Source organism: Peromyscus maniculatus, chromosome 13 (genome assembly GCF_049852395.1).
Source record: "Peromyscus maniculatus bairdii isolate BWxNUB_F1_BW_parent chromosome 13, HU_Pman_BW_mat_3.1, whole genome shotgun sequence".
NCBI classification, from domain to species: Eukaryota; Metazoa; Chordata; class Mammalia; order Rodentia; family Cricetidae; genus Peromyscus; species Peromyscus maniculatus.
Genome location: NC_134864.1, coordinates 11,430,778 through 11,443,998, shown reverse-complemented (window position 1 = coordinate 11,443,998; position 13,221 = coordinate 11,430,778). Strand labels below are relative to the sequence as shown.

At 51.3% G+C, this 13,221-nt stretch overlaps 1 protein-coding gene across 2 annotated transcripts in view; it reads right to left on the bottom strand.

Annotated features, from left to right (window-relative positions):
- The window catches only part of Sned1 (sushi, nidogen and EGF like domains 1), a 68,061-nt gene extending 55,641 nt beyond the window's left edge, over positions 1-12,420 (bottom strand). For both annotated transcript variants that reach the window (XM_006989597.4, XM_042259885.2), the window contains exon 1: positions 12,061-12,420. In XM_006989597.4, the coding sequence (XP_006989659.2) occupies positions 12,061-12,273 (213 nt within the window). In that variant the 5' untranslated portion in view covers positions 12,274-12,420. The remainder of the gene's footprint in view (positions 1-12,060) is intronic.
- Between the last annotated feature and the right edge of the window lie 801 nt (positions 12,421-13,221).

Here is a 13,221-nt window from a genome sequence, read left to right as displayed (position 1 = left end):
CAGCTGCCGCCATGACAAGAAGCATGTGAAGATGCCTGTACGAGCCATGTGGCAAGGTATAGATTTATGGAAATGGACTAATTTAAGTTATAAGGACAGTTAGCAAGAAGCCTGCCACAGCCATACAGTTTGTAAGCAATATAAGTCTCTGTGTTTACTTGGTTGGGTCTGAGCGGCTGTGGGACTGGCGGGTGACAAAGATTTGTCCTGACTGTGGGCCAGGCAGGAACACTCTAGCTACACACATACATAAGCACACACATGCTGGAATACTTCTCAGCTGTAGAAGAAAGAAATCTCCCATTTGCAACAACATGGCTGAGCCTGGATGATACCACGGTAAGTGAAATAAGCCAGCTACAGAAAGGCAAATGCCACACGATCTCATGTGTGGAATCTAAAAACACTAAACTCACAGAACAGAGAGTAGAAGCACAGCTATAAGACATGGAGAGTGGACTGGAGCATGACAAGGGGTGGCTGAAATGGCATTTTAGTCTCTAGGCAATAGTTACATAAGTGCTCTAGTCCAATGGTGTTGGCTGCTTTAGAAATGCAGTATCATTTGCTTGATATTAGATCACCTCCCACCTGCGGTAAGCACATCAGCTTTACTGTGGCAGCCCTTCTCAACATACACATAATCACTGCATTGCATGGAACTTAAATATATATATATATGTGTGTGTGTGTATATATATATATATATATATATGTATGTATGTATGTATACACACACACACATCAGTTTGTCAATTTTACTTCAATAAAGCTGGGAATTTTAACTAAAAAAAAAACTCAGAACAGCCCCAATTGTCCACCGCCTGTAAAACATACAATCATCTCATAGACTATTCTGACAGTCACACAGTAATGACAAGGAGCAGACAGTGCAATCAGGAGCAGGGATGAGCAATCCTGGAGACCGTGAGGGAAAGGAAGGTGGTGGTGTTTCTTTGTGGCTGGGGTAGAGATTATGGAGGGGCCTTGTCAAGGATGTGTTGCTGATGCCAGAAGGACATTTACAGGCTGGACTGGGGTGGCTGCCTAGAGGTGGGGTGCAGGTAGAGTGGACGGCGCTGGGCCTCTTCCGGAAGGGAAGACCAGCAGGGTCTGCATTACGTTTGCTTGTTCTTGGTACATGTCAAGCATCCCTTTCTGACTGTTGTAAGGGTTAGAAGTCACAGGTGGCAAAGGCGACTCCGGCTGAGAGGGGGGTCAGTGTCTTTGGGACTGCACCTGGGCTACAGATGGAGAGGGGCTACCTACAGGGTGGGGTCCTGCCGCACTGCCCCTCCCCACAGCCGCCTGCTCACTTGGCCACTGGCAGCTTCCTGAGTTTTCCTTCCTGCCTTAGAGTGTGAGGTGTGCCATGTGTTTTGTTTTTTTTTTTTTTTTTTTTTTTTTGTTTTTCGAGACAGGGTTTCTCTGCGTAGCTTTGCGCCTTTCCTGGAGCTCACTTGGTAGCCCAGGCTGGCCTCGAACTCACAGAGATCCGCCTGGCTCTGCCTCCCGAGTGCTGGGATTAAAGGCGTGCGCCACCAACGCCCGGCCGAGGTGTGCCATGTGTAGAGAGGAGGCCCTTGAGGTCTCCTCTGTTCCACCCCAGACCGCTGCTGCTCTTCTTCTCAGGGTTGGGTAGGAGTAGGCCCAGAGCTGGGGGTCCAGGAAGGAGGCAGAACAAGCTGGCCCTGTTCCCCTGCCAGGACAGGGCAGTGCCAGGACCACAGCAAGGCAGGTGCTGGGCCCAGATGTAGGGCTGGCAAGCTCCCTTTCCTGGGCAGAGCTTCATGGGCTTCCTTTCTCTAGATGGGATCCGTGAGTCTCTTCTGGAGGTGTGCAAGGCCCAGGCCAGAGGTCTAGGGAGTCATTGGTAGCCCTTTCCTTCAGGCCCTGGGAGATGCTGCGTCTTCCCAGATTATAGTTTTTCTGTACTTGCAATGCCACGTTGTGAAACATACAGTGCAGCGTGGAAACCAAGGAGGATGAATGAGACTTGAGTCCCTGATTGGTGGCCCTGGCAACCGTGGATGCCAGGCATTCCTACATGAACAATCGTGTTTAATCCCTGTCCTGGCTTCAGAGGTGACTTCCAGACTGTCAGCTGCTCAGTCACTGGCTCCTCAAAAACCTGATCATGGGTCTAGATGTTGTCCCAAGAGGAGTCATGTTGATACTCATCTAGACACTTGTAGAAATGCTGGATCCTTAGGAAGTCTGCCACCCTGGGCAAGGAGGGGGACACTTTCTCTAGGGATCTACAAGCTGAGGATGCTATATGCCTGGCCTTGGTTCATAACCATGGCCTTCCCCAGCCCTTCCCTGAAAGTTAGGCATGCAGGGCCTTCCTGTGGCCACTCCCAGGTTTCCTCTGGGACCTGCAGCATTTGGGCCAGTTCAGGAACACTGTCTTCCTTTCAGGCTGAGCACCTGTTGTTGAGATAAACAAGGCCACCACATGGATGTCACAGTCCAGGGTGGGTGATAGAGGTCGCAGGAGGACCTTTCAGAATGATTGCAGTAAAGTCTGCAGTGGACAGAGGCGAGTAAAGATGGTCCCTGCTTCCCAGAGATGCCCTTTCCTCCTTAACTATAGCTAGCCTTGCCAGGACCAGGCTCTGGCGGGGCAGCCTGAGATTCCTGGGGAAGATTCCTGGTCAGCTGCCCAGCTGTCCAGCTGCTTTGGGAGGCTGGGAGGTCTCAGGAAGCAGGAGGAACTGTGAACCCAGCGGGAGGTGGAGGAGGCGGAGCATCCTGGATGGTGTGGGGCTGCCTACATGCCTGCATGCCCACACTCTCCTGTTGCCTCCCCCACCCCCATTTCCCCCTCTCTGCTCCTGCAGGAAGGCTGCCCTGGCTGGAGGAAGCAGAGAAGCAGGGCTGTTGGCATTTCCGACTTGTTTGAAGTCAGGACCTTGGAAATGGCCCGAGAGACTGAGTGCAATGTGGCTTGAGCCTGGGCCAACACCCTGGTGTCGAAGACCAGAGGCTGCTTTGGGTTAGGGGCTCCAGCTTACTCAGCGGAGAGGCTCCAGTTTTGCAAGCATCAGATTAGAGAGGGTATCACCTGGGTCCCCTCCAGCTTGGACTTCTCTCTCCCAACCCAAATAACAAAGCTCTCCTGACCCCAGGCTTCTAACACTTGTTTTGATGACTGCAGGCATGTCTTTCATTTCCTGGCAGCTTTCTGGGCAACTGAGATTCCTTCTACAGGCGCAGTGTGGGCTGGTGTCCTGGGCGGTGGGTGGGCAGGGCTGCTGGGTGAGCATCCTTTCTTCTCAGCCATGGAGGGAAGGGCTGCTCTGGCAAAGCTCCTTGGTGCAGGGTTAGGCATCACGGGGCTCTACAAGAGGTTGTGGGAGGGGCAGGAGAGTCACCAGGGACAGTCAGGACAATGTCCAGGAGGAGGGGTCACTTGAGCTGTGGTCTGTGCTCAGGTTGGGAGGGGTGCATCCTCCCTCTTGCCATCTGTCTACGGTTAGAGTCTCCCTTGGACCACTTTCTGGTGTGATGTAGAACCTCTACTTGGTCTCAGCTTGCTACTGAGTGTGGCCAATGACGCTCTCTCTCTCTTACGTTCTGTCTCCAGCCATCACCGAATCGTCCTATGTAATGGAGCTATTGCTCCAGCACACCTGGCCAGATGCTCCTCAAGTTTCATGTTCAGCAGGGTCAGAACCCAACCCTCTGGCCAGTAAGTAATGACTTGTAGCTGGAGTTTTCTCTCCGGGTTTCTTGCTTGATATTGTTCGCATTGGTTGTAGTTCCGTCTTATCTAGGTCGTTATCCCTCATTATTCCTGGACAATATTTGATAACCATTCCTTTGTATATAGTCGTGTATTAAGTTACAACCTTCTTATTTAGACAAAAAGGGGGAGATGTAGTGGGTAGCCATTCCAGCTTTGGTCTGGAAGAGTTCCAACCCCCATTGAAGCTTCGGTAACTATCACGCCTACAAGGCGGGGCCAAAGGAGGGCCCTGAAGACTCGAGATCAGAATGCGCCGCGCTGCTTCCTGCTTGGACCCTGGATGCTAGAGGTAGACCGAGGAGAGTTCTCCAGAGAACACCACCGGACTGCACTGCATCTTTCCCAGAACCCGCCACCTACCTATCCCTTCATTTGTAAGTTACACCATTAAATAAATCTCCCTTTTAACTACGTGGAGTGGCCTTAATAATTCCACCAATAATGACTGTATCTCACCTGGTGTCCAAACCATCTTTTGTGTCCATCCCCTCTTGAGACCTTGGGCCTTGATGGCCTTCCAGCAGTCCTGCGGCTTCCATGTCAAAGGTAGCATTTCCAGGCCAAGCCTGTGGCCTCCTCCTTCCCTCACAGAGCTGGGACCCTCATCGCACCAGCTGGATGTCTGGCTACAGTGGTCCTTCCTCTGGGATCTCATGCCAGTTCTCATCCCCAGTGGGCCTCTACAGCTCCTGTGCCTGCTCCGCAAGTACAGGTGGCAGATGTTTGCCCAGTCTCAGGGACCTGAGGGACTATGTCTGACCCTTGACAAGCTCTGTGCAAGCTCAGAGGACATGTGGCCTGGGCTGACCTTGGTGTGGAAGTTTAGGGTCAGGGATCTACCTAGAAGCTGCCCCATCCCAAACAGGTCAGCAGAGCTTTAGGACACATGAGCATGTGCTGGGTCCCAAGTGCAAGGGGGCAGGGCAGTGGTTGTATACAGTGGGTGCTTAATAATGAGAGTTTGCCCTGATTTGTAAAGAAGCATGTGTACACACACACACACACACACACACACACACACACACACACACACGTCAGGCTGGTCAGATGGCTTGCTCAGTCCTGCTTCAAAAGCACAAGGACATGAGTTTGGTCCTCAGAACTCACATTAAAAACCCAGGTATGATGGTAAGCTTGTAGCGGGTAGCTGTTCCAGTTTTGTCCTGGAAATACTACCCCCATTGAGGCTTCCAGTAACTGTCACGCCTACGAAGAGGGTGGGGGAGACAGGAGCACTTAAGACCTGAGACTGGTTCTCTTGGTTCCTGGATCCTGGACACTGGAGGTAGACCGAGCAGAATTCTCCAGAGAACACTGCTGGACTGCACTATACCTTTCCCGGACCCTGTAATCCATCCCTTTACTTGTAAGTTAACCCACAAAATAAACATCCCTTTTAACTACGTGGAGTGGCCTTAATACTTCCACCAATAGCTTGTCATCCCAGCAATAGGGAGGTAGAGACCAGATTTCCAGGGCTTGCTGGTCAGGCAGCCTGACTTCATGACCAGCCGTGTGGACAGGCTTCATCACCACAAGCATGCCAGTAGAGTGTTGCACTAAGTCACTGTGATGCACCTGAGTGATGGGAATTTTCTATTATCACCCCAGGGGACTATTTCTGACATGACTGTAAATGCATATGTACACATGTTATAAATCCATCATCACAGTATGCACAGAGATGTAGGTACTGTAAGTTTAAAATGATGCGTCCAATTCAAACCCAACACAAAGCCACACCTTATTTTGTGCTTCCTCCTCCCTGAATCTGCAGTTGTCATCTCGAACAGTGACGCTCACTGTCCTACTTAGCTTTGTCAACTTGACACAGCCCAGAGTCATCTGAGAGGGAAGCCCTGATTGAGGAATTACCTAGACGCCGCAGGTCTGTGGCCACAGGTGTAGATGATCATCTTGATTACTAATTGATGCAGGAGGGCACAGCCTCATGTGGGCAGAACCACACCAAGGCAGGTGGTCCTGACTGTATAATAAAGCTAGCTAGGCATGAGCTTGCAAGCAAGTCAGAGGGTGAGCCAGCAATTGGCATTTCTCCATCGTTCTTGCCCAGATGGCCCTTAATGATGAATTGTGACTTGGAAACATAAGCTAAATAAATCCTTCCTTCTTCTTCTAAGTTGGTTTTTGTTGTTGTTGTTGTTAGTGTTTCATCACAGTAACAGAAAGAAAGCAGGACACTGACATTATTCTCTGTAATGTAATTACTCTTTCATTCATTAGTTTCAGAGTTACAAACACATACCACTGTGAAAAACAAAACTACATTCGGAATTCAGTGTCTGTTTACCATTCTTTTCAGTTTGTTTTGCAGATATATATAGTCAAAGTCCTTCATTAAAACTACTTTCTAAAATCAGTGCCGAAGCAGCCATTATAAATATAACACATCAATGGAAGGAAAAGAGAAATAAAAGATGCAGAAACAGTCCAAATAAAACTTCTATTAGTAAGAAAAGAAAACAGCGGAGGGCTAGGAGGTGGCTCACTTGGCAAAGTGCTTGCTGCACAATCATACAGACTTGAGTGTGAGCCCTAGATCACACGTACCAGGGCTGAGTGTGGTGGCTCACACTTGCAATCCCGGGGCTGGAGAAGAAGGGATGGCTGAATCCCTGGCCAGGACTCCCTGACCAGCCAATCTAGTTGAAGTCGTGAGCTCCAGGCTAGTGAGAGACCTTGTCTCAAAAACCCAAGGTGAAGAAGGATTGAGGAAGATGCCAAGGGTCCACTCTGGTCTACACACACACACACACACACACACACACACACACACACACACACACGAAGGTGATCTAAATGAAATTGCCAAATAATGGGAGAGACAGAATCCCAGGAGGCCATCTCTTATTACCAAATGAGGCTTCCAGTCCTGGGATTGGGTCACATCAAATTGAGTTGTTGGCCAACATGGGAATCCCCAAACAACACAGGCTGTTGCCAAGACAATATGATGCTCTCCTCAAGCTGACAGCAAGGCCCCATTGTTGAAGACAACATCTACACAGCTCACTGAACACAGAGAGGTTGAGCTGGTGCCTACATGGAGCCTTCACCTCTACAAGCTAGTGTCTTTGTTACAGGAAGATAATGTGCATGCTACCAATGGAGAAACATAAACATCAAGCCAGCCCAAATCCTTTGATCTACAATGGTGTCCTGTCTTCAAGATATGCTAGGGCAATGGTGGCACAAACCTCGGAGTAACCAACCAATATCTGATTTGACTTAAAGCCCACTCCATGAGATGGAGCCCAAACCCAACACTGCTTGGGTGACCAAGAACCAGAGACTAGATATACAGCCCAGGGACCTAGAGTAAAACAAAATACTACTGATCTAAAAAAAATTGTAGTGGTAAAATGACTCCTAATGATATTCTGTTACATTCATAGATCAGTGCCTTTCTCAGCCAGCAACAAAGGAGCTTCCTCCTGCTGAAGATGAGAACAAATATAGAGACCCACAGCCAGACATTACACAGAATGAGAGACCTTGGAACACCTGTCCCTAAATAGGATGTCTCCATCACATCTCTCAGTGATTGTGGGGCTGCTGGCAGTAGCTGAAACAGCAGTGGGTTCAGGTGCAGCCGCAGTGCCGACAATAAAACAACACACACACACACACACACACACACACACACACACACAAAAAAAAAAAAAAAAAAAAAACCAACAACAAAAAAAACTCCACAAAACCAACCAACCAACCAAACCCAACCCAACCAAGGCCCTCTAAATCAACATGATCAGAGCTCGCATGAACTCAGACTGAGGCAGCATGCATAGGGCCTGCATGGTCTGCCCCAGGTCCTCTGCGTTTAACATTCTGGCTTCCAGTTTCGTGTTTTTATGAGACTCCAAAATGTGTGAACAAGTGGGTCTCTGATTCTTGTGCTTCTCTTGGACTCTTTTCTTTCTGTTGGTTTTCCTTATCCAACTTCATGTGATAGCTTTTAAATTTATCTTGTTACATTTTATTACTATCTCTTAAAAGCCTGTTCTTTGCTTATGAGAGACAGAAAGGGAGTGAGTCCTTTAGGAGGGGAGATGGGAAGGAATTGGGAAGAATAGGGGGAGGGAAAAGCCATAATCAGGGTATAATATGTTATGATATGAGCAAATAATCTATTTTCAATATAAGGAAGAAAAAATAAAACAGAAAAATGAAAGAAAAGAAAAGAAACACCCCAAATCAGGCCAGTGAGATGGCTCAGCAGGTAAAGGTGTTGACCGCCAAACCTGGCTACCTGAACTCAATGCCTGAAGCCCACACAGTGGAAGGAGAGAACCAACTCCTGTAAACTGTCCTTTGGCCTTCAGACGTGTGCTAGGACACGTGCCCCTCTCCCCAAATCAATAAAGTGTAATAAAAAAAGAAATACTGAAAATAAAGGGCCCAGAGGAGGGGACCAACAACACAACAGAGAGACATTTCGGGGCGCTCTGGGGCAGCTGCACACAGCAGGGTGCACACAATGAGTCTTCAGAGGAGGGCAGCCAAGTCTTGAAGATAGCTGAGAAGTTTCTCAGATGTCATGGAAACTATACAACCACAGGCTGGAAGTATTTATGAACCTTGGGCAGAAGAAATACTTCAAAAATGCCACAATAACACACCCGAGAACCAGATCGCTGGAAAGCAGGGGCGAAAGGGAAGTCTTGCCGCCCGAGAGAAGAAGACACGTCAGACCCCGTCTAGCCGTGTGAGAATGGCAGGAGACATCCTGCTAGGAACTGCGCACATGCAAAGCCAGTGGAACACTTCCTTTAAAACTGGAACGTCCTACCCACAACTCTACATCCACAAGGAAGGTCAATCGATACGTTTCTCAGACACGACAATGTACACTCATCAAGCGACTACTACAAGAAGTGTTACAGGAAGTCTTGCTGGAATAGTGTGAAATGGGAAGCCACTTCTACATGAGGAATGAATTCCGGAAATGGCAAACCTGGGTAAACAGAAAAGACCATCTAATTTTTATATCTCTTTACATGACAATGGGCTGTTTATAGCAAAATATTAACAGTGTGTTATTTGGCATAATTACCTGTGTGAAACTGTGGCAACAGCATGAAGCAGCATGGGGAAATAGATGGGTGCTACTGTAAGGTCCTGACATTGAACTGGAAGGAGTGCAGTTCTATTTGAAGACAGAATGTTGGCCAAAGGGGTCCCATACGCTTCCCCGACATTACAGGCTAAAGCTATTGGTTACTCTCCGTAACTCGCTGGTAAGGCCCTATTGCTGAACACAAAACTTACATCATTGAACATGGGAGAAACCGAGCGGGTGCCCAACTAGGAGCTTCACCCCCACTGACTAGTACTGGAAAGCTACTTTAAATGCTACTGGAGGAGAAAAGTAATTAATTTCACATGTAAATAGTAAATCAGGAAGTGAAGCCAGCCATGCCGGTAGCCATATCAAATGCAAACAGTATAAAAGCTTCGATTAAAAAGGATAGACTGCCAGACCGGATTGAAAACATCCAACCTCACACCCTTTTGCCCTTACCAGAGAGAGAGAGTCAAGGCCACAGTTAGCACGGTGCTGTGACCATTTTGGAAACCAGAACAAGAAGTTGTGCCTGTCCCAGCCGGGCTGCAGCTGTGTGTGCTATCCATCTTTACACACCTTCTCCTGGGGTCCTGGGCCGTTAGGGGGTTCACATCTTAGTCAGAAGACAAGCGTCAGAGCCACATTCAGAGAAGTAAAGAGGCAGGAGTTGGCAGTGAGGGGCCCGTTCAGGAAAGGCCTCTTAGAGGTGCCAGGCAAGTGTGGGGAGGGGAAGAGACAGAGTTTCACTGATGCTGACAGCTCTGGTGTGTCTACAAGTAGAGAGGGCAGACAGCAAGGAAGGCCAGGAGCTGGGCATCCAATGAAGGAACACTTGCGGGGGACAGAGCCTGGACTGTGGGGACTGCAGATTCTGAGGAGTGGTCTAGGGAGGAAACAGGACTTTAGTTTGGGTCCACTGTGGGGGGCACATAAGAAGGCAGCTTGACACACGGGTTATTGTAGGCGCCCAGCACCCTGAAGGACATGGCTCACGTGGCACCGCCTTTTCTGATAATAAAGGAAGAGAAGCTGACAGGCAGGCCACACTGCAGCTTCAATCTTTACGAAGAATTTGGCAGTGAAATGTCCAGCCAGCAGGTGGTGGGAAGTACTCCAAACCCACCTGGAGCATCTTACCTGTGTTCAAAACCTCAGCAACAACGTGTGTGCTCAGCAATTTCAGGGCCAGCTACTATGGCACAAGGAAGAAGCAGCATGTAAGGTCCTTTCTAGCTAGGGGCCACCCTCAGGTAGAGCTGTCATGCTGAGAACATGTCTATGCTTCTCTCAGGGAGATTCAAGAAGTGCCAATCTCCTGCAGAGCACTTCTGATTTCCACTGGGATGTGGGGTATCACAGAAAAACGGGGCATGCATCCTTTCACCCATTCCTTCAAGAAGCCTACTCTCAACCAAGCTGTGAGGGCAAGGAGAGATGTTGATGCCATACCTCACTATGTGGAGTTGGATAAGAGCCAAAGCAGGGGCATCCTCTCAGCCTGAGGGGTATGGGGACACAGCACACACCATGCTCTGGAGTCAAGGCCTCCACATAGCCTTGATAGTCACCTACCCACAAGCCCCAAGTGCTGTTTCAGGGTAGATATATGGGCACGGCTTCCTGAAGAATTCCATTTTCTTTCCCGCTGAGCAAAGGGGAAGGTGAGGTACACTGTGTACACCATGTCCACATCAGCGAGTGTTTTCTAAAGAGTATGTTTCAGGGAGAGGCTCTGGGAGGGCGTGTGTTTTCCTAGGAGCCAGGAGCTGGTTGCTCATGTTAAGAGGGTCAACCATTTCAATAATATTTTCACCTGCGACTCGGCAGTGGAAAATTCAAGGCTAGCCAGAATGCTTAAAGAACATATTGACAGAGCTGTTCGGATGAGTCCTCACATTCCTGAGATATACAGGCCTCTTCCTGCTGGGCAGACCCAGAGCACGGCTCTTCCTGTCTACAGCTTACTTGCAGAAGCCTTCCCTCTGCCAAGTCCCGGGCCAGCAGGATTTTCAGGGGTGGTTGCCTCTCCTTTCTCTCCATTTCCTCCCTGGTCATGTCACCAGATACTGCCACCAAGGTGAGGATACCATTCTGAGTGGGTACAGGAAGTCAGCCACCAGTGAAGGACTTGTGTGGATTATGATGGTAGCTGTAGGTTTTGGAGATGGTGGTGGTAGTGGTGGACAGGCCGGTGGACAGTGGTCCATGTCAGGAGGATGAGGATGCAGACTATGCGGCTAGTGATGGAGGCAGGGTTCGGGATGGCAGGGATGGCGCAATAGGGCTGAAAGAGGCAGTGCTTATGGCAGAGGTGAGCGTGCCAATGGTGGATGCGGTAGTGGAGGCGGTAGTTCTAATGGTGACTGGCACTGGATGTGGCAGAGGCTATGCTTAAGAAGATGGTGTTTGAACTGTAGATCAAGTTGGCTCAGACTTCTTTCTAAGCAGATCAGATGACTCCGGAGATGTCAGGGCTGTGTGCACAAGTGATCTGCTCAGTCAGGGTCAGACCCTGGGAACATGGAGACCGGCACTCATGCTTTGTCATCCACTGACACTCGTGTCTAGGGGTGGGGAGAGGAATTACCTTTGGGAGTCCTGTTTAGAGGGTCTGAGGCTGGGTGGCCAACCTCTGGACTAAGAATGGGAGAGAGGCATAAACCCCTCCATACTGCCCCTAGCTGCCAGCGCTGCCCAGCGCAGGTCTTCTACAACCGAGCAAGTCACGCCAGAATTCCTTCTGGCCCTGGGCCTTGGGTGAGGTTGAAGTGGCCTAGAGAGGGCTGAGACCATCACAAGCCAGATGCCCCCCCCCCCAGGGAACCTGGTCAGAGGCCATGTGCCCACTGCCACTTAGCTCTCTGTGAAGGAGCAGGAGCGAGGGTCCCTACTTGGGTACTGGGGGGAGGTCAGTAGCTCTGTGGATGCCTGGCGAACGAACTCTGCCAATGTCCCAACAGGTCGAGCCATGAGCCGTAGGGGCGCGCCGCGCTCCGCTGGCCTGGCTGTCGCCTAGGTGCCCTGGCGGCTGCTCGCCCCGCCCTGCCCACGACTCTCCAGCCAGCCGCTGTCCGGCCTTGGCGGCGAGAGGGAGGAAGCGCTGTCCTCATTCCACCTCTGGCTGCCGCGGTGCCAAGTTGCTGGCCGCAGCAGCCGCGGGAGTTGGGGCGGAGGGCAGTGGCGCCCTCCCCAGAGCCCCCTCGAGCTCGGGGTTACTCACGTAGAGTCCGGAGTGCTCGGCGCCGAAGAACGGGAAGGGCACCGAGAGGGGCTGCAGCCCCGAGCCGCCGTCGTCCTGCTTGGGGGTGACGGCGTCGCCGCGCTTCGTGCCGAACGGGTAGAAGTCGGCGAGGGCCACCGCAGCGAGCACCCCGCGCGCCCCGAGCCCCAGGGCTGCGGCCAGCAGCAGCACCCATGCGGCGCCGCGGCGCATCGCCGGGATCTGAGCGCGGGCCAGGGGGCTCCGGCAGGTGGCCGCAGTCACCGCACGGCCGAGTGGCCGCACCGTCGCCTCCCGCTAGCTCGCGCCGCACTCTGGACGCAGCACTGCTTAGGAAGGCGCGAGGCAGGACCGCGGACCGCCGGCCCACCTCCGGGACCCGGGTTTAAATAGTCAGCCCAGGCGGCCACCCGGGAGGGGCGGGGAGAGGCGGGCTCATGCAAATAGTGGCATTTTTAACTTGCTGGTCTTCCCGGCGGGAGGGAGCACGAGCGAGGCATCCCGGTCTCCTTGTCTCTAGGCACTTAAAGCCAAACTAGGTCTGGGTTGGCTCCACCTCCAGCCCAGAGACCACCCCCCACCCCTTTCTGGAGCTCCCTTTCGGTTGGGCACTCGTGAGGTGAAGAATTGAATTCTCCGGGCACCAGTTTAGGGCCTGCCTACATGGGGCGCCTGGGCTAACAGCAGTTGCCTTATGGCCTGATTTTGGATAGGCTTCCTGTGTGTCTTCTGAGTCCCTGTCTGGCCAGAGCATCTTTCCCTGACAGAATGTTAGTCTGGACCACTTGGTCCTGCAGCACTTTGATGAACCACGGGTGGCCACACCCCAGCCCTAGCCTAGGTCACCAATTTCAGTGCCAGCTGAAGCCTGTCCCAGGGTCTATTCCTTATCTGGTTTCATTGAAGGTGAACCTTGGGCCTGGAAGACTTGAAGACTTACACAGCTTTCTACCCATGTAATGTCGTCGTCCCCTCCCCCCCTTCCCCCTCCCCCCCTGCCGTCGCCCCCCCTCCCCCGCCCCAATGGATCAGACAGCTGTCACAGCTGGAAACATCATGGAGACCTGTGGGTAGGCCAGTACTCAGGCCCTGGGGGGCAAGTTGATAAATGCTGCTGGAGGGGTCATCAGCTGCTCTGGTGCTCTAACCCTCCTCGCTCAC